General features: G+C 55.1%; 3 protein-coding genes and 1 pseudogene across 5 annotated transcripts; all 4 read left to right on the forward strand.

Annotated features, from left to right (window-relative positions):
- Positions 1-197: 197 nt before the first annotated feature.
- LOC113991384 (protocadherin beta-15-like) lies at positions 198-26,877 on the forward strand. Of its 3 annotated transcripts, none has more exons than XM_039387888.1 (3): positions 198-2,606; positions 22,103-22,162; positions 26,790-26,877. In XM_039387888.1, the coding sequence occupies exons 1-3, from the start codon at positions 291-293 to the stop codon at positions 26,853-26,855; spliced, it is 2,442 nt and encodes an 813-aa protein (XP_039243822.1). In that variant the 5' UTR covers positions 198-290; the 3' UTR covers positions 26,856-26,877. The 3 variants fall into 3 exon arrangements, with proteins under 3 accessions (XP_039243822.1, XP_039243821.1, XP_039243820.1); XM_039387887.1 differs by lacking the exons at positions 22,103-22,162; positions 26,790-26,877 and adding exons at positions 9,702-9,843; positions 16,013-17,282; XM_039387886.1 differs by lacking the exon at positions 26,790-26,877 and having other exon boundaries at positions 22,103-23,488.
- LOC113993344 lies at positions 5,256-9,504 on the forward strand (annotated as a pseudogene).
- Positions 11,601-14,881, forward strand: LOC113993345 (protocadherin beta-15-like). Its single transcript, XM_039387893.1, has one exon. The coding sequence runs from the start codon at positions 11,978-11,980 to the stop codon at positions 14,417-14,419; it is 2,442 nt and encodes an 813-aa protein (XP_039243827.1). The 5' UTR covers positions 11,601-11,977; the 3' UTR covers positions 14,420-14,881.
- On the forward strand, positions 17,937-21,798 carry LOC113993341 (protocadherin beta-15-like). The gene has a single exon (XM_039387894.1). The coding sequence runs from the start codon at positions 18,208-18,210 to the stop codon at positions 20,647-20,649; it is 2,442 nt and encodes an 813-aa protein (XP_039243828.1). The 5' UTR covers positions 17,937-18,207; the 3' UTR covers positions 20,650-21,798.
- Positions 26,878-27,481: the final 604 nt, after the last annotated feature.

Here is a 27,481-nt window from a genome sequence, read left to right on the forward strand (position 1 = left end):
GTGGTCTCGGCTAAGGCGCCGCCGAGCCCGACCCAGCCCAGCTCAGCACAGCCAAGCCCAGCCCAGCTCACAACAGCCCAGCCGGGCGGAGCGGGCAGCGGCTGCGGCAGCGACCGCTGGGTCTGCCAGCCGAGCCTGGGACACCGCGGCTGCACTCCGGGCTGCCGAACCGACCGGAATACAGAGGGAGAAAGGGCACCCGACCGCTGCCGCTTTCGTTGGGGACTACGCGAGAGATCCGCGAGAAGGAGATCGGACACCGCCGCCGCCGCCGCCGCCGGAGGAGGGCCATGGCGATGGCAAGGCAAGTGCTTTGTGTGTGTGCTTTGCTCTCCGTGCCGCTCGCTCGCTCGCAGCCCATCCGCTACTCCGTGGCCGAGGAGGCGGACAGCGGCTCCCTCGTAGGCAACCTGGCGCAGGACGCGGCGCTGCCGCCGGCGCAGCTCTCGGCTCGCCGCGCCCGCCTGCTGGCCGAGGACGGCCGGCAGCACTTTCGCCTCGACCGCGCCAGCGGCCGCCTCGTCGTGGCCGACAGGCTCGACCGGGAGCAGCTGTGCGCCCAGTCCGACACCTGCACGCTCGCCTTCGAGCTGCTGCTGGCCGACCCGCTCCAGTTCTTTCGGGTCGAGGTGGCCCTGCACGACATCAATGACCATTCGCCCGTTTTCCCCGAGGAAAGTGTCACTTTTGACATCCCGGAAACGAGCGATCTTGGCTCTCGTTTCCCTCTGGAGAGGGCTTGGGACCTTGATATTGGGAGCAACAGCGTCCAGGCATACAGCATCTCACCCGAGAACGAGTATTTTAGTGTCTCCTATGGGAGTCGGAGTAATGGTGACAAATATGTTGAACTTGTGTTGGAAAAGCCTCTAGACAGAGAGGAGCAGGCAGAGATGGATTTCAGTCTCATTGCTGTGGATGGGGGTTCTCCGCCCAGGAGTGGGACCACACAAATTCACATTGTCGTTCTAGATGTCAATGACAACGCTCCAGTCTTCACACAGGATCGCTACACTGTGCAGGTTTTGGAAAATGCACCAAAGGGCTCTGTGGTCCTGACTGTGCAGGCAATTGATCGGGATGCTGGCGTTAATGGAGATATCTCCTATCAGTTCAGACAAGCGGTCGGTCAAAGTGACTCAGCCTTTGAGATTGATCCCACGAGTGGTGAAATTAAGCTCACAAAGCCTCTGGACTTTGAGGCAGCAGAGACTCATGAGCTCAGTGTGAGGGCCAGAGATGGGGGGGGCCTTTCAGCAATCTGCAAGGTGTTGGTGGAGGTGCAGGATGTGAATGACAATGCCCCGGAGCTGGTGGTCAGTTCCTTCAGCAGTCCCCTCCCCGAGAACTCAGCGCCCGGCACGGTCGTTGCCCTCTTCACTGTCCGGGACCGCGATGCCGGGGCCAACGGCAAGGTCTCCTGTGCCCTCGACGATCAGCTCGTCTTCTCCCTGCGCCCAGCCTATAAGAATTACTATGAGCTGGTGACCGTCAGTGCCCTGGACCGCGAGGAGACGGCTCAGTACATCGTGACGGTGACAGCAGCAGACGCGGGCTCCCCTCCTCTGACGAGCAGCCACACCTTCACCGTGGCCATCTCGGACGTCAATGACAACGCGCCTGTCTTCACCCAGAGCTCGTACACCATGTACGTGCGTGAGAACAATGTGCCCAGCGTGCTGGTTGGAGCCGTGAGTGCCGCAGATGCCGACGTGGGGCTCAACGCCAAGGTGACCTATTCGCTGTCAGCGGGGCAAGCGGCGGAGCGGCCTTGGTGCTCGTGCCTGTCGGTGAACTCGGAGAGCGGGCAGGTGTTTGTGCTGCGAGCCCTGGACTACGAGCAGCTGAAGCAGAGCGAGGTGGTGGTGAGCGCCTCTGACGCGGGCTCTCCTCCGCTGCGAGCCAACGTCACCGTCCGCCTGCTGGTGCTGGACGAGAACGACAACGCCCCGCTCGTGCTCTACCCGGCGCCCGACAGCGGCCCGGCCTCCAGCGAGCTGGTGCCCGTGTCGGCTGAGGCGGGCTACCTCGTCTCCAAAGTGGTGGCCGTCGACGCCGACTCGGGGCAGAACTCGTGGCTCTCCTACCACCTGCTCAGGGCCACCGACCCCGGGCTCTTTGCCGTGGCTGCCCAAAGCGGCGAGGTGAGGCTCAGGAGGCCCGTGACAGACAGAGACAGCGTCAAGCACAAGCTCGTCGTCCTGGTGCGAGACAACGGCCGCCCACCCCTCTCAGCCACCGCCGCTCTCAGCGCACTCCTGCTCAAGGACTTCTCCGACCTGCGCCAACCGCACGGCAGCCCCGCCACCGACGACCAGCCCGGCTCCCTCACCACCTACTTGATCCTTGCCTTGGTCTTCGTCTCCCTGCTCTTCCTCGCCTCCACAGCAGCCTTCGTGGCTCGCAGGCTGTGCAAGAGAAAGGAGCTGAAGGCTGCCCACGGGCTTGACGGGGCCGACAACTTGCCGAGCGGCCTGGCCGAGGCAGCTGCTGCAGGGACCCTGCCCCACCCCTACTGCTACGAGATCAGCCTCACCACGGGCTCGGGCAACAGCGAGTTCAAGTTCCTCAAGCCCTTCGGCCCCAGCCTGACACCACAGCCCTGGGTCGTGGCCGGGGGCCCCAGTGAGGAACAGGTTTTCCCTTGTGCCCCTGTCCCCACAGAGGACGTGACACCGGACGATGCTGGGACTGTCTCTGCAGAACAGTTCAACCATCTTTCCTTTAATTAGCACGGGGTCAGCAGAGGCAGATGTTTCATGCCTCGTGGTAGGAAGGGATGCAGGCTGCAGCCTGTGGGAATGGTTCCTCCAAGATAAATCTGTATTTGCAATTAGCATAACCAATTTCCAGAAATTGTAAATCAGGGAATACTTGTGTTTCACTAAAAACCAAGAAGCATAGAGAATAAAGGGTCCTAAAGCTCTTTAACTCAGACAGTTGTAGGTTTCAGTCCTGATTCAGCCATTTCTGACAGGCTTTAAGAATGGGGTTAGCTCTCCCAGCTAAGCTCTTGTCTCTCTTGCTGTCAGATAAGACCATGGGCTCTTCTGTAACAGAATGGCACAGTTGGGAACACAAATCTCATCCTCACTGTAATGTACAAAAGCCTTTTCCCAGTTCAGGAAAGTTGTCAATGCAGTGTCACAATGTCGTGTGAGCACAGGGCTCTTTCTTTCCTGAGTTCTGAATGTCTCTGTCTGAGATACCAGCCTGTGGGAATGGTTCCTCCAGAGGAAATCTGTATTTGCAATTGGCATAACCAAATTCTAGTAAATTGTAAGTCAGGGAATGCTTTTGTTCCACTAACTACCAAGAAGCAAACAGAATAAAGGGAACAAAATCTCTTTCAGTGAGACAGTAGTAGATTTCAGACCTGATTCAGCCATTTCTGACAGGCTTTGAGAATGGGGTTACCACTCCCAGCCAAGCTCTTGTCTCTTTTGCTGTTACACAAGACAGTAGACCTCTTCTGTAACACAATGGAACACCTAGGCAGAGAAATCTCATTCTCACTGAAATTCACAGAGGCCTTTTCCCAGCTCAGATAAATTAGGATGTTGTGAGTATTGTCCTAGTGTTGTGTAGGCACAGCACTCTTTCTTTCCTGGGTTCTGGATGTCTCTGTCTGAGATGTGTGGGCCCTGTGTCCTTTGCTCTCTTGACACTGTGTCTGTCTGTGCATCACTAGTGCTGCCTGGTGAATTAGGCATTTGCTCCCATTCAGCCATTGCTATGCAGGCCATGCCATGCTTGTGTTCCACTAAACCCCAAGAAAGAAACAGAATGAAGAGGGCCAGAGCTCTTTCACTCAGACATTCTTATGTTTCAGGTCTTTTAAGGCCATTCCTGAGAGGCTTTAAGAATGGGGTTAGCAGTTCCAGCTAAGCTCTTGTCTCTCCTGCTATCAGACAAGACAGTGAACCTTTAATTCTGTTCTATAACACTATGGCACAGAAAATGAGACAGGCAAACCTCATCCTTTCTGAAATTCACAGTGACCTTTGCCCAGCTCAGGTCAGTGCTGGGAAGTTGTCAGTGCTGTGTCAAGTTGCATGTGAGCACCAAGCTCTTTCTTTCCTGCGTTCTGGATGTTTCTGTCTGACATATATGGGCTCTGTGGGCTTTGATTTCTTGTCACTACGCCAGTCAACACAACCACTGTGTGTTTCCTAATGTTCACAGGTGTTACCCGGTGAATCAGGAATTCCTGCCATTCAGCCATTGCAAAGCAGGCAATTCCAGCTCAGCAGGCAAGGAGGGTATCTTGACCCTTTGAGCACTGAGGTCTCACTCATCTTCTTTGTGTCAGAGAAGAGCAGCAAAATGCGCAATAAGATCTATATTTTGGCCGATAAGAGGGGATTGGCTGCTGTGTCTGTTTGCAATATATCGGCACCAGCGGTGTTGGGGGAGACTGTAACTGTACAGAGGTGTGAAAACCTGTTCATTGTTTTTGGGTGCATTGCATGAATACTCCACGTGTCCCTCAAAGAGTATTTTCTGAATTAAGATGAGCTTCTGAAAAGGACTTTGATTTTGGTCTTCTCATTGTTGTTCCTGAATTCAGCAGAACTGAACTGAGAAGCTGTCCCAGCATACTTTTCTGGGTTTTTGTTAGAGGATTCGTGTTGTCCATTTTGGCCCTTTTTCCTTGTCCTCCCTGAACTGGGTTTGAGCACTTTTTTGCCTGTTCCTTTTAAGAAGGACTGTCACTGCGTCTATAGTAACTGATACCTTTACTAATGTATGTGATGCACGGAATATTCAGAAAGCCTCATGCTGTCTGTGTTGTGATGAAGTTTTAAAGTGTAACATTCTAAACTGGGATACCCTGAGTGTAAAAATTGAAATAATGTATAACAGTGAAATAAAGAGAGTACCTTAATTCCTTGTGTGGAAGAATCTTTTGTAGAATCGTTCATTCGGAAAACTCTGTCAAGGTTTTTCAAGCGTCTGGGAGGTTTTTTCTCATTTTGCCCATAGATTGGGATAATGTTGGGTGGGTCCACATGTATCTAGAGCTTGGCGATGCTGCCGATGGAGTGTTCAGTGCCGTGTCGGTGCTGTTACCGCTGCGCTGTCGCTGCGGAGGCTCCGGGATAGTTTGTCTATTCGGGGAAGGCGACTCAGTCTTTCCGGGCTCAGCCTCTGCCTCACGCTGCGGTGGGAAACGCCTTGTGCAGCTTTTATAGGTGCGTTTCTCGAAGGGCGCAGACTCCCCCGCCAGGAGCAGAGACTCACGGTTTCCCGAGGACTGTGGGCAGCGGGGAGCGCGGACAGAGGGGGGACAGGTGCTGACGCTATCCGTGTGCTCAGAGTAAATCGGCGGCTCCTCATGGCTCATCCCGATCCTTCCTGGCAGATCAATCCCCGGGCTGATGTGCGCGCGTCCTGCCCCGGGCTCAGCCGAGGGCGAGCGGCGGCACCGCGCGTGTGCGCGCGTGTCCGTGGGCCGGGCCGAGCGGCAGCGCGGGCAGCGGGCGGCGGCGGGCGCAGTCCCAGCGCGCACCGCTGGGTGGTGGTCTCGGCTAAGGCGCCGCCGAGCCCGACCCAGCCCAGCTCAGCACAGCCAAGCCCAGCCCAGCTCACAACAGCCCAGCCGGGCGGAGCGGGCAGCGGCTGCGGCAGCGACCGCTGGGTCTGCCAGACGAGCCTGGGACACCGCGGCTGCACTCCGGGCTGCCGACCAGACCGGAATACAGAGGGAGCAGAAGGGCACCCGACCGCTGCCGCTTTCGTTGGGGACTACGCGAGAGATCCGCGAGAAGGAGATCGGACACCGCCGCCGCCGCCGCCGCCGCCGCCGGAGGAGGGCCATGGCGATGGCAAGGCAAGTGCTTTGTGTGTGTGCTTTGCTCTCCGTGCCGCTCGCTCGCTCGCAGCCCATCCGCTACTCCGTGGCCGAGGAGGCGGACAGCGGCTCCCTCGTAGGCAACCTGGCGCAGGACGCGGCGCTGCCGCCGGCGCAGCTCTCGGCTCGCCGCGCCCGCCTGCTGGCCGAGGACGGCCGGCAGCACTTTCGCCTCGACCGCGCCAGCGGCCGCCTCGTCGTGGCCGACAGGCTCGACCGGGAGCAGCTGTGCGCCCAGTCCGACACCTGCACGCTCGCCTTCGAGCTGCTGCTGTTCTTTCGGGTCGAGGTGGCCCTGCACGACATCAATGACCATTCGCCCGTTTTTCCCGTGGAACGAGTCACTCTTAAGATCCCCGAAAGGGGCGACCCAGGCTCTCGTTTCCCTCTGCAGGGGGCTCGGGACTTTGATATTGGCATCAATAGCATCCAGGCATACAGCATCACTCCCGAGAACGAGTACTTTAGTGTCTCCTATGGAAGTCGGAGTAATGGCGACAGATTTGTTGAACTGGTCTTGGAAAAGCCTCTAGACAGAGAGGAGCAGGCAGAGATGGATTTCAGTCTCATTGCTGTGGATGGCGGCTCTCCACCCAGGAGCGGGACCACCCAAATCCACATTGTCGTTTTAGATGTCAATGACAATGCTCCAGTCTTCACACAGGATCGTTACACTGTGCAGGTTTTGGAAAACGCACCAGAGGGCTCTGTGGTTTTGACTGTGCTGGCAACTGATCGGGATGCAGGAGTTAATGGGGAAATCTCCTACCAGTTCAGCGAAGAAGTGGGTCGGAGTGACTCAGCATTTCAGATTGATCACGTAACGGGTGAAATTAAACTCACAAAGCCTCTGGATTTTGAAGCAGCAGAGACTCACGAACTCAGTGTGAGGGCCACAGATGGGGGAGGACTTTCAGCAATCTGCAAGGTGTTGGTGGAGGTGTTGGATGTGAATGACAATGCCCCAGAGCTGGTGGTCAGTTCCTTCAGCAGTCCCCTCCCCGAGAACTCAGCGCCCGGCACGGTCGTTGCCCTCTTCACCGTCCGGGACCGCGATGCCGGAGCCAACGGCAAGGTCTCCTGTGCCCTCGACGATCAGCTCGTCTTCTCCCTGCGCCCAGCCTATAAGAATTACTACGAGCTGGTGACCGTCAGTGCCCTGGACCGCGAGGAGACGGCTCAGTACATCGTGACGGTGACAGCAGCAGACGCGGGCTCCCCTCCTCTGACGAGCAGCCACACCTTCCCCGTGGCCATCTCGGACGTCAATGACAACGCGCCTGTCTTCAACCAGAGCTCGTACACCATGTACGTGCGTGAGAACAATGTGCCCAGCGTGCTGGTTGGAGCCGTGAGTGCCGCAGATGCCGACGTGGGGCTCAACGCCAAGGTGACCTATTCGCTGTCAGCGGGGCAAGCGGCGGAGCGGCCTTGGTGCTCGTGCCTGTCGGTGAACTCGGAGACGGGCAGTTTTTGTGTGGCGGAGCCCTGGACTACGAGCTCAGCTGAGGCAGAGCGAGGTGGTGGTGAGCGCCGTCTGAACGGGCGGGATCTCCTCCCTGCGAGCCAACGGCACCGTCCGCCTGCTGGTGCTGGACGAGAACGACAAGCCCCGCTCGTGGCTCTACCCGGCGCCCGACAGCTGCCAGGCCTCCAGCGAGCTGGTGCCCCGTGTCGGCTGAGGCTGGCTACCTCGTCTCCAAAGTGGGTGGTCCTCCGACGCCGACTCTGGGCATAATCGTGGCTCTCCTACCACCTGCGCATGCCACCGACCCGCGGGCTCTTTTTTTTGTTTGCCGTGGCTGCACAAAAGACGGCGAGGTTATGCTCATGAGCCCTTGACAGACATAGACAGCGTCAAGCACAAGCTCGTCGTCCTGGTGCGAGACAACGGCCGCCCACCCCTCTCAGCCACCGCCGCTCTCAGCGCACTCCTGCTCAAGGACTTCTCCGACCTGCGCCAACCGCACGGCAGCCCCGCCACCGACGACCAGCCCGGCTCCCTCACCACCTACTTAATCCTTGCCTTGGTCTCCGTCTCCCTGCTCTTCCTCGCCTCCACAGCAGCCTTCGTGGCTCGCAGGCTGTGCAAGAGAAAGGAGCTGAAGGCTGCCCACGGGCTTGACGGGGCCGACAACTTGCCAAGCGGCCTGGCCGAGGCAGCTGCTGCAGGGACCCTGCCCCACCCCTACTGCTACGAGATCAGCCTCACCACGGGCTCGGGCAACAGCGAGTTCAAGTTCCTCAAGCCCTTCATCCCCAGCCTGACACCACAGCCCTGGGCCATGGCCGGGGGCCCCAGTGAGGAACAGGTTTTCCCTTGTGTCCCTGTCCCCACAGAGGACGTGACACCGGATGATGCTGGGACTGTCTCTGCAGAACAGTTCAACCGTCTTTCCTTTAACTAGCACAGGGTCAGCACAGGTAGGGGTTGCATGCCTCATGATAGGAAGGGATGCAGGCTGCAGCCTGTGGGAATGGTTTCTGCAGAATAAATCTGTACTTGCAATTGGCAAAACCAAATTCTGGGAAACTGTAAGTCAGGGAATGCTTGTGTTCCACTGACAACCAAGAAGCAAACAGAATAAAGGGAACAAAATCTCTTTCAGTCAGACAGTAGTAGATTTCAGACCTGATTCAGCCATTTCTGACAGGCTTTGAGAATGTGATTAGATCTCCCAGCTAAGCTCTTGTCTCTCTTGCTGTCACACAAGACAGTGGACCTCTTCTGTAATGGAATGGAACAGCTGGGCAGAGAAATCTCATTCTTGCTGAAATGCACAGAGGCCTTTTCCCAGCTCAGATAAATTCGGATGTTGTGAATAATGCCATAGTGTTGTGTAAGCACAGCACTCTTTCTTTCCTGGGTTCTGGATGTGTCTGGATGAGATGTGTGGGCCCTGTGTCCTTTGCTCTCTTGTCACTGTGTCTGCCTGTGCATCCCTAGTGCTGCCTGATGAATTAGGGATTGGCTCCCATTCTGCCATTGCTATGCAGGCCATTCCAACCCAGCAGGCAAGGAGGGTGTTTTGACTCTTTCAGTACATCAGTCTCATCTTCTGTATTGCAGAGTAGAGAGCAAAGTGCACAATAAGGTCTTCCTTTGGCCTATAGGAGGGGTTGGGTGTTCTGTCTCCTTGCAACACAGCAGCACAAACTGTGTTGGGATAGACTGTAACTGTACAGAGTTGTGAAAACATATTTGTTGTGTTTGAGGTGCATTGCATGAAAACTCCACATGTCCTTCAAAGAACATTTTCTGAAGGTAGAATCAAAATGAACTGGTGGAAAGGTCATTGAGTTTGGCCTCCTCAGTGTTGTTCCTCAATCCAGAGGCTTCTTAAAGGAATGGAAAGCTGTCCCCACAGGACTTTCCAGTTTTATGTGAGCACATTTGCATTCTCTGGTGACTTTTTCCCTTCTACTCCCTGAACTGTGTTTGAGCATTTGCTTGCCTATTCCTTTTAAGAAGGACTGTCACACCATCTCTAATAACTGATTTTTTGAATGATGTCTGTGAGGAATGGAATATTCAGAGAGCCTCAAGCTGTGTTGTGCTGAAGTTATAAACTGTACCATTGTAAACTGGGATACCCCTGAGTCTAGAAACTGACATAATGTGTAAGAGTGAAATAAAGAGAGTACCTTAATTCCTTGTGTGGAGAGAAGTCTTTGTAGAGAAGTTCTTTCTGGGAAAGCTCTGCCAAGTTTTTTCAAAAGTCTGGGAGTTTTTTTCTCAGTGTGTCCTTTCAGTGAGGTAATGTTTGGTGGGTACATGTGTTGAGTTTGGAGATACAGGCGATAGAGAATTCAGTGCCGTGCCCATGCCCTGTCACCACAGCCCTGGGCCACGGGTGGGGGCCCCAGTGAGGAACAGGTTTTCCCTTGTGTCCCTGTCCCCACAGAGGACGTGACACCGGACGATGCTGGGACTGTCTCTGCAGAACAGTTCAACAGACTTTCCTTTAACTAGCACGGGGTCAGCACAGGCACAGGCTTCATGACTCGTGATAGGAAGGGATGCAGGCTGCAGCCTCTGGGAATGGTTTCTGCAGAATAAATCTGTATTTGCAATTGGCTCCAGCAATTCTCCAAGAATTCTCACTCAGAAAATGCTTGTGTTCCCCTAAAAACAAACAAGGAAACAGAAATAATGGAACTAAAACTCCCTCACTCTGACCGTAATATATTTCAGGTGTGTTACGGCCATTTCTGAGTGGCTACAAGAATGGGGTTAGCAGTCAGAGATTTGCTCGTCTGTCTTGCTGTCAGAGAAGACAGTGGACGTTTCATTCCCTGCTGTAACAGAATGGCACAGTTGGGCAGACAAATCTCATCCTCACTGAAATGCACAGAGACCTTTTCCCAGCTCAGGAAAATGAGGAAGTTGTGAGTGCTGTGTCACAGTGTTGTGTAAGCACAGCACTCTTTCTTTCCCGTATTGTGGATGTCTCTGTCTGAGAAGTGTGGCCTCTGTTTGCTTTTTTTCTTGTCACTATGCCAGTCAATACAGCCACCGTGTGTCTCCTGATCCTCACAGGTGCTGCCCGTGAAACAGGGAATTGCTCTCATTCAGCCACAGCAAAGCAGGCAATTCCAGCTCAGCGGGCATGGAGGGTATTTTGACTCGAGTACATCAGTGATATCCTCTCCAGGGCCGGGTAGAGTATCAAAATGCATAGTAACATCTTTCTTTGGCCAATAGGAGAGAGTTGGGTGTTCTGTCTGCTTGCAGTACAGCAGCACAAACGGTGTGTGGTTAGACTGTAACTGTACAGAGTTGTGAAAATATGTTTAATCTCTTCGGGTGCATGGCATGAAAACTCACATGTTCTTCAAAGAGCATTTTCTGAATCAAGATTAGCTTGTGAAAAGGATTTTGAGTTCAGTCTCCTCAGTTTTGTTTCTGAATTCCGTGGTATTGATTGGGAACCTGTCCCTGCATGATTTTCTGGTTCTATGTGAGAGCATTTGCATTCTTCTTTTGCCCTTTCTTTTTCTGCTTCTAGTCCCTGAACTGTGTTTGAGCGTTTTCTTGCATGTTCCTCTTGAGAAGAACTGTCACTGCATTTATAGTAACATTACTTAAAAGCTGTCTTTGATACATGGAATATTCAGAGAGCCCCACACTGTGTTGTGCCGAAGTTGTGAACTGTAGCATTGTAAGCTGGGATACTCCTGAAAAGTGAAATAATGTGTAAGAGTGAAATAAAGAGAACACCCAAATTCCTCGCACGGAGGCAGAAGCTTTTGTAGACGTTCTTTCTGGGAAAGCTCTGTCAAGGTTTTTCAGGAGTCTGAGAGTATTTTTCTCAGTGTGTCCCTTTACTGAGGTAATGTTGGATGACTACATTTCTTGAGTTTGAAGATACAGTAGATAGAATGTTCTCTGCCTCTGCGGAGGCTCTGGGCCGGTTTGTCTGTTCGGAGAAGGCGGCTCGGTCCCTCCGGGCTCAGCCTCTGCCTCACGCTGTGAAGGGAAACGCCTTTTGCAGCTTTTACTGCCGCATTTCTCGAAAGGCATTGATTGGCGTGCCGGGCGCCGAGCGCTCACGGCTTTCCGAGGGCTGTGGGCAGCGAAAAAAAGGGACAGATGAGGGACAGGTGCTGGTGCTGTCCGTGCTCTCGGAGTCAAGTGGAGGCCCCGCAAGGCTCCTGCCGACGCTTGCCGGCACTTCTATCCCCGGGCTGATGTGCGCGCGTCCTGCCCCGGGCTCAGCCGAAGGCGAGCGGCGGCACCGCGCGTGTGCGCGCGTGTCCGTGGGCCGGGCCGAGCGGCAGCGCGGGCAGCGGGCGGCGGCGGGCGCAGTCCCAGCGCGCACCGCTGGGTGGTGGTCTCGGCTAAGGCGCCGCCGAGCCCGACCCAGCCCAGCTCAGCACAGCCAAGCCCAGCCCAGCTCACAACAGCCCAGCCGGGCGGAGCGGGCAGCGGCTGCGGCAGCGACCGCTGGGTCTGCCAACCGAGCCTGGGACACCGCGGCCGCACTCCGGGCTGCCGAACCGACCGGAATACAGAGGGAGAAGGAAGGCACCCGACCGCTGTCGCTTTCGGCGGAGACTACGCGAGAGATCCGCGAGAAGGAGATCGGACACCGCCGCCGCCGCCGCCGCCGGAGGAGGGCCATGGCGATGGCAAGGCAAGTGCTTTGTGTGTGTGCTTTGCTCTCCGTGCCGCTCGCTCGCTCGCAGCCCATCCGCTACTCCGTGGCCGAGGAGGCGGACAGCGGCTCCCTCGTAGGCAACCTGGCGCAGGACGCGGCGCTGCCGCCGGCGCAGCTCTCGGCTCGCCGCGCCCGCCTGCTGGCCGAGGACGGCCGGCAGCACTTTCGCCTCGACCGCGCCAGCGGCCGCCTCGTCGTGGCCGACAGGCTCGACCGGGAGCAGCTGTGCGCCCAGTCCGACACCTGCACGCTCGCCTTCGAGCTGCTGCTGGCCGACCCGCTGCAGTTCTTTCGGGTCGAGGTGGCCCTGCACGACATCAATGACCATTCGCCCGTTTTCCCTGCTGAAGGAGTCACTTTTAAGATTCCCGAAACGAGCGAGCCTGGCTCTCGTTTCCCTCTGGAGGGGGCTCGGGACCTTGATATTGGCAGCAACAGTGTCCAGACATACAGCATCTCTCCCAAGAACCAGTACTTTAGCGTCTCCTATGGGAGTCGGAGTAACGATGACAAATATGTTGAACTTGTTTTGGAAAAGCCTCTAGACAGAGAGGAGCAGGCAGAGATAAAATTCAGTCTCACTGCTGTGGATGGGGGTTCTCCACCCAGGAGTGGGACCACACAAATTCACATTATAATTCTGGATGCCAATGACAACTCCCCAGTCTTCACACAGGAAGTGTACCTTGCACGGATTTTGGAAAACACACCAGAGGGCTCTGTGGTTCTGACTGTGTTGGCAACTGATCAGGATGAAGGAATTAATGGAGACATCTACTACCAGTTCAGCGAAGCAGTTGACCAGAGTGACTCAGCATTTGAGATTGACCCCATGAGTGGTGAAATTAAACTCACAAAGCCTCTGGACTTTGAGGCAGCAGAGACTCACGAACTCCGTGTGAGGGCCAGAGATGGTGGGGGTCTTTCAGCAATCTGCAAGGTGTTGGTGGAGGTGCTGGATGTGAATGACAATGCCCCGGAGCTGGTGGTCAGTTCCTTCAGCAGTCCCCTCCCCGAGAACTCAGCGCCCGGCACGGTCGTTGCCCTCTTCACCGTCAGGGACCGCGATGCCGGGGCCAACGGCAAGGTCTCCTGTGCCCTCGACGATCAGCTCGTCTTCTCCCTGCGCCCAGCCTATAAGAATTACTATGAGCTGGTGACCGTCAGTGCCCTGGACCGCGAGGAGACGGCTCAGTACATCGTGACGGTGACAGCAGCAGACGCGGGCTCCCCTCCTCTGACGAGCAGCCACACCTTCACCGTGGCCATCTCGGACATCAATGACAACGCGCCTGTCTTCAACCAGAGCTCGTACACCATGTACGTGCGTGAGAACAATGTGCCCAGCGTGCTGGTTGGAGCCGTGAGTGCCGCAGATGCCGACGTGGGGCTCAACGCCAAGGTGACCTATTCGCTGTCAGCGGGGCAAGCGGCGGAGCGGCCTTGGTGCTCGTGCCTGTCGGTGAACTCAGAGAGCGGGCAGGTGTTTGTGCTGCGAGCCCTGGACTACGAGCAGCTGAGGCAGAGCGAGGTGGTGGTGAGCGCCTCTGACGCGGGCTCTCCTCCGCTGCGAGCCAACGTCACCGTCCGCCTGCTGGTGCTGGACGAGAACGACAACGCCCCGCTCGTGCTCTACCCGGCGCCCGACAGCGGCCCGGCCTCCAGCGAGCTGGTGCCCGTGTCGGCTGAGGCGGGCTACCTCGTCTCCAAAGTGGTGGCCGTCGACGCCGACTCGGGGCAGAACTCCTGGCTCTCCTACCACCTGCTCAGGGCCACCGACCCCGGGCTCTTTGCCGTGGCTGCCCAAAGCGGCGAGGTGAGGCTCAGGAGGCCCGTGACAGACAGAGACAGCGTCAAGCACAAGCTCGTCGTCCTGGTGCGAGACAACGGCCGCCCACCCCTCTCAGCCACCGCCGCTCTCAGCGCACTCCTGCTCAAGGACTTCTCCGACCTGCGCCGACCGCACGGCAGCCCCGCCACCGACGACCAGCCCGGCTCCCTCACCACCTACTTGATCCTTGCCTTGGTCTCCGTCTCCCTGCTCTTCCTCGCCTCCACAGCAGCCTTCGTGGCTCGCAGGCTGTGCAAGAGAAAGGAGCTGAAGGCTGCCCACGTGCTTGACGGGGCCGACAACTTGCCGAGCGGCCTGGCCGAGGCAGCTGCTGCAGGGACCCTGCCCCACCCCTACTGCTACGAGATCAGCCTCACCACGGGCTCGGGCAACAGCGAGTTCAAGTTCCTCAAGCCCTTCGGCCCCAGCCTGACACCACAGCCCTGGGCCATGGCCGGGGGCCCCAGTGAGGAACAGGTTTTCCCTTGTGTCCCTGTCCCCACAGAGGATGTGACACCGGACGATGCTGGGACTGTCTCTGCAGAACAGTTCAACCGTCTTTCCTTTAATTAGCATGGGGTCGTCACAGCCAGAAATTTCATGCCTCATGATGGGAAGGGTTGCAGGATGCAGCCTGTGGCAATGGTTTCTGCGGAGTAGATCTGTATTTGCAATTGGTATAACCAAATTCTGGGAAACTGTTAGTCAGGGAATGCTTGTGTTCCACTAAAACCCAACAAACAAACAGAATAAAGGGTACCCAAAGCTCTTTAACTCAGACAGTAGTAAGTTTCAGACTTGATTCAGCCATTCCTGAGAGTCTTTAAGAATGGGGTTAGCAGTCCCAGAGAAGATCTTGTCCCTCTTGCTGTCACACAAGACAGTAGACCAATTATTCCCTTCTGTAATGGAATGGCACAGTTGGGCAGAAAAATCTCATTCTTGCTGAAATGCACAAAGGCCTTTTCCCAGCTCAGATAAATTAGGATGTTGTGAATAATGCCATAGTGTTTTGTAAGCACAGCATTCTTTCTTTCCTGGGTTCTGAATGTGTCTGGATGAGATGTGTTGGCCCTGTGTCCTTTGCTCTCTTGTCACTGTGTCTGCCTGTGCATCACTCCTGCTGCCTGGTGAATTAGGGATTTGCTCCCATTCAGCCATTGCTATGCAGGCCATTCCAACCCAGCAGGCAAGGAGGGTATTTTGACCCTTTCAGTACATCAGTCTCATCTTCTCTATTGCAGAGTAGAGCAGCAAAATGCACAATAAGGTCTTCCTTTGGCCTATAGGAGGGGTTGGGTGTTCTGTCTCCTTGCAATAGAGCAGCACAAACCATGTTGGGATAGACTGTAACTGTACAGAGGTGTGAAAACATATTTGTTGTGTTTGAGGTGCATTGCATGAAAACTCCACGTGTCCTTCAAAGAACATTTTCTGAAGGCAGAATCAAAATGGACTGGTGGAAAGAACATTGAGTTTGGCCTCCTCAGTGTTGTTCCTCAATCCAGGGGCTTCTTAAAGGAATGGAAAGCTGTCCCCACATGACTTTCCAGTTTTATGTGAGCACATTTGCATTCTCTGGTGACCTTTTCCCTTCTACTCCCTGAACTCTGTTTGAGCATTTACTTGCCTATTTCTTTTAAGAAGGATTGTCATGCCATGTCTAATTACTCATTTTTTGAATGATGTCTGTGAGGAATGGAATATTCAGAAAGCCTCACGCTGTGTTGTGCTGAAGTTATAAACTGTACCATTGTAAACTGGGATACCCCTGAGTGTAGAAACTGAAATAATGTGTAAGAGTGAAATAATGAGAGTCCCTTAATTCCTTGCGTGGAGAGAGAAGTCTTTGTAGAGAAGTGCTTTCTGGGAAAGCTCTGCCAAGTTTTTTCAAAAGTCTGGGAGTTTTTTTCTCAGTGTGTCCTTTCAGTGAGGTAATGTTTGGTGGGTACATGTGTTGAGTTTGGAGATACAGGCAATAGAGCGTTCAGTGCCATGCCCATGCCCTGCCACCACAGCCCTGGGCCATGACCAGGGGCCCCAGTGAGGAACAGGTTTTCCCTTGTGTCCCTGTCCCCACAGAGGACGTGACACCGGACGATGCTGGGACTGTCTCTGCAGAACAGTTCCACCGTCTTTCCTTTAACTAGCACGGGGTCAGCACAGGCAGAGGCTTCATACCTCCTGGAAGGCAGAGATGCAGGCTGCAGCCTGTGGGAATGGTTCCTTTAGAGGAAATCTGTATTTTCGATTGGCATAACCACATTCTGGAAATTTTAAGTCAGAGTATGATTGCATTCCCCTGAAAACCAACAAGCAAACAGAATAAAGGGAACATAAACTCTTTCACTCAGTTATTTATGTGTTTCAGGTCTGTTAAGGCCATTCCTGTGAGGCTTTAAGAATGCTTTTAGCTCTCCCAGCTAAGCTCTTGTCTCTCTTGCTGTTAGACAAGACAGTGGACCTTTAATTCTGTTCTATAACAGTATGGCACAAAAAATGGGACAGACAAACCTCACCCTTGTTGAAATGCACAAAGGCCTTTTCCCAGCTCAGAAAAGTAAGGAAATGGTCAGTGCTGTGTCACAATTGCATGTGAGCACCAAGTTCTTTCTTTCCTGCATTCCGGATGTCTCTGTCTGACATCTGTGGGCTCTGTGCACTTCTCTTTTTTGACACTATGTCAGTCAACACAGCCACTGTGTTGTTCCTAATGTTCACTGGTGTTGCCCACTGAATCAGAGAATTCCTGTCACTCAGCCTTTGCAAAGCAGGTAATTCCAGCTCAGCAGGCAAGGAGGGTATTTTGACCCTTTGAGTACAGAGGATTCATGTTCTTTGTGTCAGAGAAGAGCAGCAAAATGCACAATAAGATCTATACTTTGGCCGATAAGAGGGGATTGGGTGTTTTGTCTCCTTGCAATGCATGGGCACAAACAGTGTTGGGGTAGACTATAACTGTATAGAGTTGTGAAAACCTGTTCCTTGTCTTTGGGTGCATTGCATGAAAACTCCAAATGTCCTTCAAAGAGTATTTTCTGAAAGTACAATCAAGATGAGCTTGTGAAAAGGACTTTGGCTTTGGTCTTCTCAGTGCTGTTCCTGGATTCAGCAGAACTGAACTGGGAAGCCGTCCCAGCATGACTTTCTGGGTCTGTGTTAGAGCATTCATGTTCTCCTTTAGGTCCTTTTTCCTTGTACTCCCTGAACTGGGCTTGAGCATTTTTTGCCTGTTCCTTTTAAAAAGGACTGCCACCCCATGTATAGTAACTGATACCTTTACTAATGTATGTGATGCACGGAATATCCAGAAAGCCTCACACTGTCTGTGTTGTGCTGAAGTTTTAAATTGTAAAATTCTAAACTGGGATACCCCTGAGTGTAAATACTGAAATAATGTGTAATTGAGAAATAAAGAGAGTACCTTAATTCCTTGTGTGGAAGAATCTTTTGTAGAATCATTCGTTCGGGAAAAGTCTGTCAAGCTTTTTAAAAAGTCTGGGAGGATTTTTTCGTTTTGTCCATTTATTGAGATGATGTTGGGTGAGTGCATATGTATCTAGAGCTTGGAGATGCAGGCGATAGAGCGTTCAGTGCCGTGTCCGTGCTGTTACCGCTGCGCTGCCACTGCGGAGGCTCCGGGCCAGGTGGTATCTTCTGGGAAAGTGGTTCAGTCTTTCCGGGCTCAGGTTCTGCCTCACGCTGCGGTGGGAAACGCCTTGTGCTGCTTTTACCGCTGCGTTTCTCGAAGGGCGCGGACGCTTCTGCCAGGAGAAGAGACTCACGGTTTCCCGAGGACTGTGGGCAGGGGGGAGCGGGGAGGGCGGACAGACTCGGGACAGGTGCTGACTCTATCCGTGTGCTTGGAGTAAAGCGGCGGCTCCTCAGTGCTCATCCCGACCCTTGCCGGCAATTCCATCCCCGCTTTGATGTGCGCGCGTCCTGCCCCGGGCTCAGCCGAGGGCGAGCGGCGGCACCGCGCGTGTGCGCGCGTGTCCGTGGGCCGGGCCGAGCGGCAGCGCGGGCAGCGGGCGGCGGCGGGCGCAGTCCCAGCGCGCACCGCTGGGGGGTGGTCTCGGCTAAGGCGCCGCCGAGCCCGACCCAGCCCAGCTCAGCACAGCCAAGCCCAGCCCAGCTCACAACAGCCCAGCCGGGCGGAGCGGGCAGCGGCTGCGGCAGCGACCGCTGGGTCTGCCAGCCGAGCCTGGCACACCGCGGCTGCACTCCGGGCTGCGGAACCGACCGGAATATAGAGGGAGAAACAAGGCACCCGACCGCCGCCGCTTTCTGCGGGGACTACGCGAGAGATCCGCGAGAAGGAGATCGGACACCGCCGCCGCCGCCGCCGCCGGAGGAGGGCCATGGCGATGGCAAGGCAAGTGCTTTGTGTGTGTGCTTTGCTCTCCGTGCCGCTCGCTCGCTCGCAGCCCATCCGCTACTCCGTGGCCGAGGAGGCGGACAGCGGCTCCCTCGTAGGCAACCTGGCGCAGGACGCGGCGCTGCCGCCGGCGCAGCTCTCGGCTCGCCGCGCCCGCCTGCTGGCCGAGGACGGCCGGCAGCACTTTCGCCTCGACCGCGCCAGCGGCCGCCTCGTCGTGGCCGACAGGCTCGACCGGGAGCAGCTGTGCGCCCAGTCCGACACCTGCACGCTCGCCTTCGAGCTGCTGCTGGCCGACCCGCTGCAGTTCTTTCGGGTCGAGGTGACCCTGCACGACATCAATGACCATTCGCCCGTTTTTCCCGAAGATAAAGTCACTTTTGACATCCTGGAAACGAGCGAGCCTGGCTCTCGTTTCCCTTTGGAGGTGGCTTGGGACTTTGATATTGGCAGCAACAGCGTCCAGACATACAGCATTGCTCCCGAGAACGAGTATTTTAGTGTCTCCTATGGGAGTCGGATGAAGAGCAAGAAGTATGTTGAACTGGTTTTGGAGAAGTCGCTGGACAGAGAGGAGCAGGCAGAGATGCATTTCAGTCTCATTGCTGTGGATGGGGGCTCTCCACCCAGAAGTGGAACCACCCAAATTCACATTACAGTTCTGGATGTCAATGACAATGCTCCCGTCTTCACACAGGAGGTGTATGATGTGCAGGTATTGGAAAATGCACCGGAGGGCTCTGTGGTCTTGACTGTCTTGGCAACAGATCGGGATTCAGGAATTAATGGAGACATCTCCTACCAGTTCAGACAAGCAGTCAGTCAGAGTGATTCAGCCTTTGAGATTGATCCCATAACGGGTGAAATTAAACTCACAAAGCCTCTGGATTTTGAGGCAGCAGACACTCACGAGCTCAGTGTGAGAGCCAGAGATGGTGGGGGCCTTTCAGCAATCTGCAAGGTGTTGGTGGAGGTGTTGGATGTGAATGACAATGCCCCGGAGCTGGTGGTCAGTTCCTTCAGCAGTCCCCTCCCCGAGAACTCAGCGCCCGGCACGGTCGTTGCCCTCTTCACCGTCAGGGACCGCGATGCCGGGGCCAACGGCAAGGTCTCCTGTGCCCTCGACGATCAGCTCGTCTTCTCCCTGCGCCCAGCCTACAAGAATTACTACGAGCTGGTGACCGTCAGTGCCCTGGACCGCGAGGAGACGGCTCAGTACATCGTGACGGTGACAGTAGCAGACGCGGGCTCCCCTCCTCTGACGAGCAGCCACACCTTCACCGTGGCCATCTCGGACATCAATGACAACGCGCCTGTCTTCAACCAGAGCTCGTACACCATGTACGTGCGTGAGAACAATGTGCCCAGCGTGCTGGTTGGAGCCGTGAGTGCCGCAGATGCCGACGTGGGGCTCAACGCCAAGGTGACCTATTCGCTGTCAGCGGGGCAAGCGGCGGAGCGGCCTTGGTGCTCGTGCCTGTCGGTGAACTCGGAGAGCGGGCAGGTGTTTGTGCTGCGAGCCCTGGACTACGAGCAGCTGAGGCAGAGCGAGGTGGTGGTGAGCGCCTCTGACGCGGGCTCTCCCCCGCTGCGAGCCAACGTCACCGTCCGCCTGCTGGTGCTGGACGAGAACGACAACGCCCCGCTCGTGCTCTACCCGGCGCCCGACAGCGGCCCGGCCTCCAGCGAGCTGGTGCCCGTGTCGGCTGAGGCGGGCTACCTCGTCTCCAAAGTGGTGGCCGTCGACGCCGACTCGGGGCAGAACTCCTGGCTCTCCTACCACCTGCTCAGGGCCACCGACCCCGGGCTCTTTGCCGTGGCTGCCCAAAGCGGCGAGGTGAGGCTCAGGAGGCCCGTGACAGACAGAGACAGCGTCAAGCACAAGCTCGTCGTCCTGGTGCGAGACAACGGCCGCCCACCCCTCTCAGCCACCGCCGCTCTCAGCGCACTCCTGCTCAAGGACTTCTCCGACCTGCGCCAACCGCACGGCAGCCCCGCCACCGACGACCAGCCCGGCTCCCTCACCACCTACTTAATCCTTGCCTTGGTCTCCGTCTCCCTGCTCTTCCTCGCCTCCACAGCAGCCTTCGTGGCTCGCAGGCTGTGCAAGAGAAAGGAGCTGAAGGCTGCCCACGGGCTTGACGGGGCCGACAACTTGCCGAGCGGCCTGGCCGAGGCAGCTGCTGCAGGGACCCTGCCCCACCCCTACTGCTACGAGATCAGCCTCACCACGGGCTCGGGCAACAGTGAGTTCAAGTTCCTCAAGCCCTTCATCCCCGGCCTGACACCACAGCCCTGGGCCACGGGTGGGGGCCCCAGTGAGGAACAGGTTTTCCCTTGTGTCCCTGTCCCCACAGAGGACGTGACACCCGATGATGCTGGGACTGTCTCTGCAGAACAGTTCAACCGTCTTTCCTTTAACTAGCACGGGGTCAGCACAGGTAGAGGTTTCATGCCTCATGATAGGCAGGGATGCAGGCTGCAGCCTGTGGGAATGGTTTCTGCAGAATAAATCTGTATTTGCAATTGGCATAACCAAATTCTGGAAAACTGTAAGTCAGGGAATGCTTGTGTTCCTCTAAAAACCAAGAAGCAAACAGAATAAAGGGTACCAGAGCTCTTTCACTCAGACAGTAGTAGGTTTCAGACTTGATTCAGCCATTTCTGAGAGGCTTTAAGAATGTGATTAGATCTCCCAGCTAAGCTCTTGTCTCTCTTGCTGTCACACAAGACAGTGGACCTCTTCTGTAATGGAATGGAGTAGCTAGGCAGCGAAATCTCATTCTTGCTGAAATGCACAAAGGCCTTTTCCCAGCTCAGATAAATTAGGATGTTGTGAATAATGTCATAGAATTGTGTAAGCACAGCACTCTTTCTTTCCTGGGTTCTGGATGTGTCTGGATGAGATGTGTGGGCCCTGTGTCCTTTCCTCTCTTGACACAGGGTCTGTCTGTGCATCCCTAGTGCTGCCTGATGAATTAGGCATTTGCTCACATTCTGCCATTGTTATGCAGGCCATTCCAACCCAGCAGGCAAGGAGGGTATTTTGACCCTTTCAGTACATCAGTCTCATCTTCTCTATTGCAGAGTAGAGAGCAAAGTGCACAATAAGGTCTTCCTTTGGCCTATAGGAGGGGTTGGGTGTTCTTTTACCTTGCAATACAGCAGCACAAAGAGTGTTGGGATAGACTGTAACTGTACAGAGGTGTGAAAACATGTTTGTTGTGTTTGAGGTGCATTGCATGAAAACTCCACGTGTCCTTCAAAGAACATTTTCTGAAGGCACAATCAAAATGAACTGGTGGAAAGGACATTGAATTTGGTCTCCTCATTGTTGTTCCTGAATCCGGACGCCTCTTAATGGAGTGGAAAGATATCCTCTCATGACCTTCCAGTTTTATGTGAGCACATTTTCATTCTCTGTTGACCTTTTCCCTTCTACTCCCTGAACTGTGTTTGAGCATTTGCTTGCCTATTCCTTTTAAAAAGGACTGTGACACCATCTCTAATAACTGATTTTTTGAATGATGTCTGTGAGGAATGGAATATCCAGAAAGCCTCACGCTGTGTTGTGCTGAAGTGTGCTGAAGTTATAAACTGTACCATTGTAAACTGGGATATCCCTGAGTGTAAAAACTGACATAATGTGTAAGAGTGAAATAAAGAGAGTACCTTAATTCCTTGTGTGGAGAGAGAAAAGTCTTTGTAGAGATGTGCTTTCAAGGAAAGCTCTGCCAAGTTTTTTCAAAAGTCTGGGAGTTTTTTTCTCAGTGTGTCCTTTCAGTGAGGTAATGTTTGGCAGGTACATGTGTTGAGTTTGGAGATACAGACAATAGAGCGTTCAGTGCCGTGCCCATGCCCTGCCACCACAGCCCTGGGCCATGGCCGGGGGCCCCAGTGAGGAACAGGTTTTCCCTTGTGTCCCTGTCCCCACAGAGGACGTGACGTCTCTGCAGAACAGTTCCACCATCTTTCCTTTAACTAGCACGAGGTCAGCACAGGCAGAGGCTTTATGCGTCCTGGAAGGCAGAGATGCAGGCTGCAGCCTGTGGGAATGGTTCTTTTAGAGGAAATCTGTATTTTCGATTGGCATAACCACATTCTGGAAATTTTAAGTCAGAGTATGATTGCATTCCCCTGAAAACCAACAAGCAAACAGAATAAAGGGAACATAAACTCTTTCACTCAGTTATTCATGTGTTTCAGGTCTGTTAAGGCCATTCCTGTGAGGCTTTAAGAATGCTTTTAGCTCTCCCAGCTAAGCTCTTGTCTCTCTTGCTGTCAGACAAGACCGTGGACCTTTAATTCTATTCTGTCACAGTATGGCACAAACAGTGGGACAGACAAACCTCATCCTTGTTGAAATGCACAAAGGCCTTTTCCCAGCTCAGAAAAGTAAGGAAATGGTCAGTGCTGTGTCACAATTGCGTGTTAGCACCAAGTTCTTTCTTTCCTGCATTCCGGATGTCTCTGTCTGACATCTGTGGGCTCTGTGCACTTCTCTTTTTTGACACTATGTCAGTCAACACAGCCAGTGTGTTTTTCCTAATGTTCACTGGTGTTGCCCGCTGAATCAGAGAATTCCTGTCACTCAGCCTTTGCAAAGCAGGTAATTCCAGCTCAGCAGGCAAGGAGGGTATTTTGACCCTTTGAGTACAGAGGATTCATGTTCTTTATGTCAGAGAAGAGCAGCAAAATGCACAATAAGATCAATACTTTGGCCGATAAGAGTTGGTTCGGTGTTCTGTCTGCTTGTAATAAAGCAGCACAAACAGTGTTGGGGTAGACTATAACAGTACTGAGTTGTGAAAACCTGTTCATTGTCTTTGGGTGCATTGCATGAAAACTCCAAATGTCCTTCAAAGGGCATTTTCTGAAGGTACAATCAAGATGAGCTTGTGAAAAGGACTTTGAGTTTGATCTCTGCATTGCTGCTCCTGGATTCAGCAGAACTGAACTGGAAAGCTGTCCCAGCATAACTTTCTGGGTTTGTGTTAGAGCATTTGTGTTCTCCTTTAGGTCCTGTTTCCTTGTACTCCCTGAACTGGGCTTGAGCATTTTTTGCCTGCTCCTTTTAAGAAGCACTGTCACCTCATGTATAGTAACTGATACCTTTACTAATGTATGTGATGCACGGAATATCCAGAAAGCCTCACACTGTCTGTGTTGTGCTGAAGTTTTAAACTCTAACATTATAAACTGTGATACCCCTGAGTGTAAAAACTGAAATAATGTGTAATTGTGAAATAAAGAGAGTACCTTAATTCCTTGTGTGGAAGAATCTTTTGTAGAATCGTTCATTCAGAAAACTCTGTCAAGGTTTTTCAAGCGTCTGGGAGGTTTTTTCTCATTTTGCCCGTAGATTGGGATAATGTTGGGTGGGTCCACATGTATGTAGAGCTTGGCGATGCTGCCGATGGAGTGTTCAGTGCCGTGTCGGTGCAGTTCCCGCTGCGCTGCCGCTGCGGAGGCTCCGGGATAGTTTGTCTATTCGGGGAAGGCGGCTCAGTCTTTCCGGGCTCAGCCTCTGCCTCACGCTGCGGTGGGAAACGCCTTGTGCAGCTTTTATAGGTGCGTTTCTCGAAGGGCGCAGACTCCCCTGCCAGAAGCAGAGACTCACGGTTTCCCGAGGACTGTGGGCAGCGGGGAGCGCGGACAGAGGGGGGACAGGTGCTGACGCTACCCGTGTGCTCGGAGTAAATCGGCGTCTCCTCATGGCTCATCCCGACCCTTGCCGGCATTTCCATCCCCGCTTCCATGTGCGCGCGTCCTGCCCCGGGCTCAGCCGAGGGCGAGCGGCGGCACCGCGCGTGTGCGCGCGTGTCCGTGGGCCGGGCCGAGCGGCAGCGCGGGCAGCGGGCGGCGGCGGGCGCAGTCCCAGCGCGCACCGCTGGGTGGTGGTCTCGGCTAAGGCGCCGCCGAGCCCGACCCAGCCCAGCTCAGCACAGCCAAGCCCAGCCCAGCTCACAACAGCCCAGCCGGGCGGAGCGGGCAGCGGCTGCGGCAGCGACCGCTGGGTCTGCCAGCCGAGCCTGGGACACCGCGGCTGCACTCCGGGCTGCGGAACCGACCGGAATACAGAGGGAGAAGGAAGGCACCCGACCGCTGCCGCTTTCGTTGGGGACTACGCGAGAGATCCGCGAGAAGGAGATCGGACACCGCCGCCGCCGCCGCCGCCGGAGGAGGGCCATGGCGATGGCAAGGCAAGTGCTTTGTGTGTGTGCTTTGCTCTCCGTGCCGCTCGCTCGCTCGCAGCCCATCCGCTACTCCGTGGCCGAGGAGGCGGACAGCGGCTCCCTCGTAGGCAACCTGGCGCAGGACGCGGCGCTGCCGCCGGCGCAGCTCTCGGCTCGCCGCGCCCGCCTGCTGGCCGAGGACGGCCGGCAGCACTTTCGCCTCGACCGCGCCAGCGGCCGCCTCGTCGTGGCCGACAGGCTCGACCGGGAGCAGCTGTGCGCCCAGTCCGACACCTGCACGCTCGCCTTCGAGCTGCTGCTGGCCGACCCGCTCCAGTTCTTTCGGGTCGAGGTGGCCCTGCACGACATCAATGACCATTCGCCCGTTTTCCCCGAGGAAAGTGTCACTTTTGACATCCCGGAAACGAGCGATCTTGGCTCTCGTTTCCCTCTGGAGAGGGCTTGGGACCTTGATATTGGCAGCAACAGCGTCCAGGCATACAGCATCTCACCCGAGAACGAGTATTTTAGTGTCTCCTATGGGAGTCGGAGTAATGGTGACAAATATGTTGAACTTGTGTTGGAAAAGCCTCTAGACAGAGAGGAGCAGGCAGAGATGGATTTCAGTCTCATTGCTGTGGATGGGGGTTCTCCACCCAGGAGTGGGACCACACAAATTCACATTGTAATTATGGATGTCAATGACAACGCTCCAGTCTTCACACAGGATCGTTACACTGTGCAGGTTTTGGAAAATGCACCGGAGGGCTCTGTGGTCCTGACTGTGCAGGCAATTGATCGGGATGCTGGCGTTAATGGAGATATCTCCTATCAGTTCAGACAAGCGGTCGGTCAAAGTGACTCAGCCTTTGAGATTGATCCCACGAGTGGTGAAATTAAGCTCACAAAGCCTCTGGACTTTGAGGCAGCACAGACTCATGAGCTCAGTGTGAGGGCCAGAGATGGGGGGGGCCTTTCAGCAATCTGCAAGGTGTTGGTGGAGGTGTTGGATGTGAATGACAATGCCCCGGAGCTGGTGGTCAGTTCCTTCAGCAGTCCCCTCCCCGAGAACTCAGCGCCCGGCACGGTCGTTGCCCTCTTCACTGTCAGGGACCGCGATGCCGGGGCCAACGGCAAGGTCTCCTGTGCCCTCGACGATCAGCTCGTCTTCTCCCTGCGCCCAGCCTATAAGAATTACTATGAGCTGGTGACCGTCAGTGCCCTGGACCGCGAGGAGACGGCTCAGTACATCGTGACGGTGACAGCAGCAGACGCGGGCTCCCCTCCTCTGACGAGCAGCCACACCTTCACCGTGGCCATCTCGGACGTCAATGACAACGCGCCTGTCTTCAACCAGAGCTCGTACACCATGTACGTGCGTGAGAACAATGTGCCCAGCGTGCTGGTTGGAGCCGTGAGTGCCGCAGATGCCGACGTGGGGCTCAATGCCAAGGTGACCTATTCGCTGTCAGCGGGGCAAGCGGCGGAGCGGCCTTGGTGCTCGTGCCTGTCGGTGAACTCGGAGAGCGGGCAGGTGTTTGTGCTGCGAGCCCTGGACTACGAGCAGCTGAGGCAGAGCGAGGTGGTGGTGAGCGCCTCTGACGCGGGCTCTCCTCCGCTGCGAGCCAACGTCACCGTCCGCCTGCTGGTGCTGGACGAGAACGACAACGCCCCGCTCGTGCTCTACCCGGCGCCCGACAGCGGCCCGGCCTCCAGCGAGCTGGTGCCCGTGTCGGCTGAGGCGGGCTACCTCGTCTCCAAAGTGGTGGCCGTCGACGCCGACTCGGGGCAGAACTCCTGGCTCTCCTACCACCTGCTCAGGGCCACCGACCCCGGGCTCTTTGCCGTGGCTGCCCAAAGCGGCGAGGTGAGGCTCAGGAGGCCCGTGACAGACAGAGACAGCGTCAAGCACAAGCTCGTCGTCCTGGTGCGAGACAACGGCCGCCCACCCCTCTCAGCCACCGCCGCTCTCAGCGCACTCCTGCTCAAGGACTTCTCCGACCTGCGCCAACCGCACGGCAGCCCCGCCACCGACGACCAGCCCGGCTCCCTCACCACCTACTTAATCCTTGCCTTGGTCTCTGTCTCCCTGCTCTTCCTCGCCTCCACAGCAGCCTTCGTGGCTCGCAGGCTGTGCAAGAGAAAGGAGCTGAAGGCTGCCCACGTGCTTGACGGGGCCGACAACTTGCCGAGCGGCCTGGCCGAGGCAGCTGCTGCAGGGACCCTGCCCCACCCCTACTGCTACGAGATCAGCCTCACCACGGGCTCAGGCAACAGCGAGTTCAAGTTCCTCAAGCCCTTCATCCCCAGCCTGACACCACAGCCCTGGGCCATGGCCGGGGGCCCCAGTGAGGAACAGGTTTTCCCTTGTGTCCCTGTGCCCACAGAGGACGTGACACCGGACGATGCTGGGACTGTCTCTGCAGAACAGTTCCACCGTCTTTCCTTTAACTAGCACGGCATAGGCACGGGGTCAGCACAGGTAGAGGTTTCATGCCTCATGATAGGCAGAGATGCAGTCTACAGCCTGTTGGAATGGTTCCTTTTGAGGAAATCTGTATTTTGATTGACTTAACAACGTTCTGGAAAATTTTAAGTCAGAATATGATTGCATTTCCCTGAAAACCAACAAGGAAACAGAACAAAGGGAGCATAAACTCTTGCACTCAGACATTCATATGTTTCAAGTCTGTTAAGGCCATTCCTGAGAGGCTTTAAGAATGCTTTTAGCTCTCCCAGCTAAGCTCTTGTCTCTCTTGCTGTCAGAGAAGGCAGTGGACCTTTAATTCTGTTCTATAACAGTATGGCACAAAAAATGAGACAGACAAACCTCATCCTTGCTGAAATGCACAATGACCTTTTCCCAGCTCAGAAAAGGAAGGAAACTGTGAGTGCTGTGTCACAATTACGTGTGAGCACCAAGCCCTTTCTTTCCTGCGTTCCGGATGTCTCTGTCTCAGATATCTGGGCTCTGTGCACTTTACTTTCTTGTCACTATGTCAGTCAAAACAACAACTGTGTGTTTCCTAATGTTCACTGGTGTTGCCCGCTGAATCAGAGAATTCCTGTCACTCAGCCTTT

The sequence above is a fragment of the Pipra filicauda genome, unplaced genomic scaffold, assembly GCF_003945595.2.
Source record: "Pipra filicauda isolate LSUMZ 115617 unplaced genomic scaffold, ASM394559v2 scaffold598_size243975_pilon, whole genome shotgun sequence".
Classification (NCBI taxonomy): Eukaryota; Metazoa; Chordata; class Aves; order Passeriformes; family Pipridae; genus Pipra; species Pipra filicauda.

Bases quoted from the DNA above. Each gene is read 5' to 3' on its own strand.
- LOC113991384 (XM_039387886.1), top strand. From the start codon at position 291: ATGGCGATGGCAAGGCAAGTGCTTTGTGTGTGTGCTTTGCTCTCCGTG. The intron at 2,607-22,102 runs GTCGTGGCCGGG...CCACAGCCCTGG, and splicing joins GCCTGACACCACAGCCCTGG to GCCATGGCCGGGGGCCCCAG.
- LOC113993345 (XM_039387893.1), top strand. From the start codon at position 11,978: ATGGCGATGGCAAGGCAAGTGCTTTGTGTGTGTGCTTTGCTCTCCGTG.
- LOC113993341 (XM_039387894.1), top strand. From the start codon at position 18,208: ATGGCGATGGCAAGGCAAGTGCTTTGTGTGTGTGCTTTGCTCTCCGTG.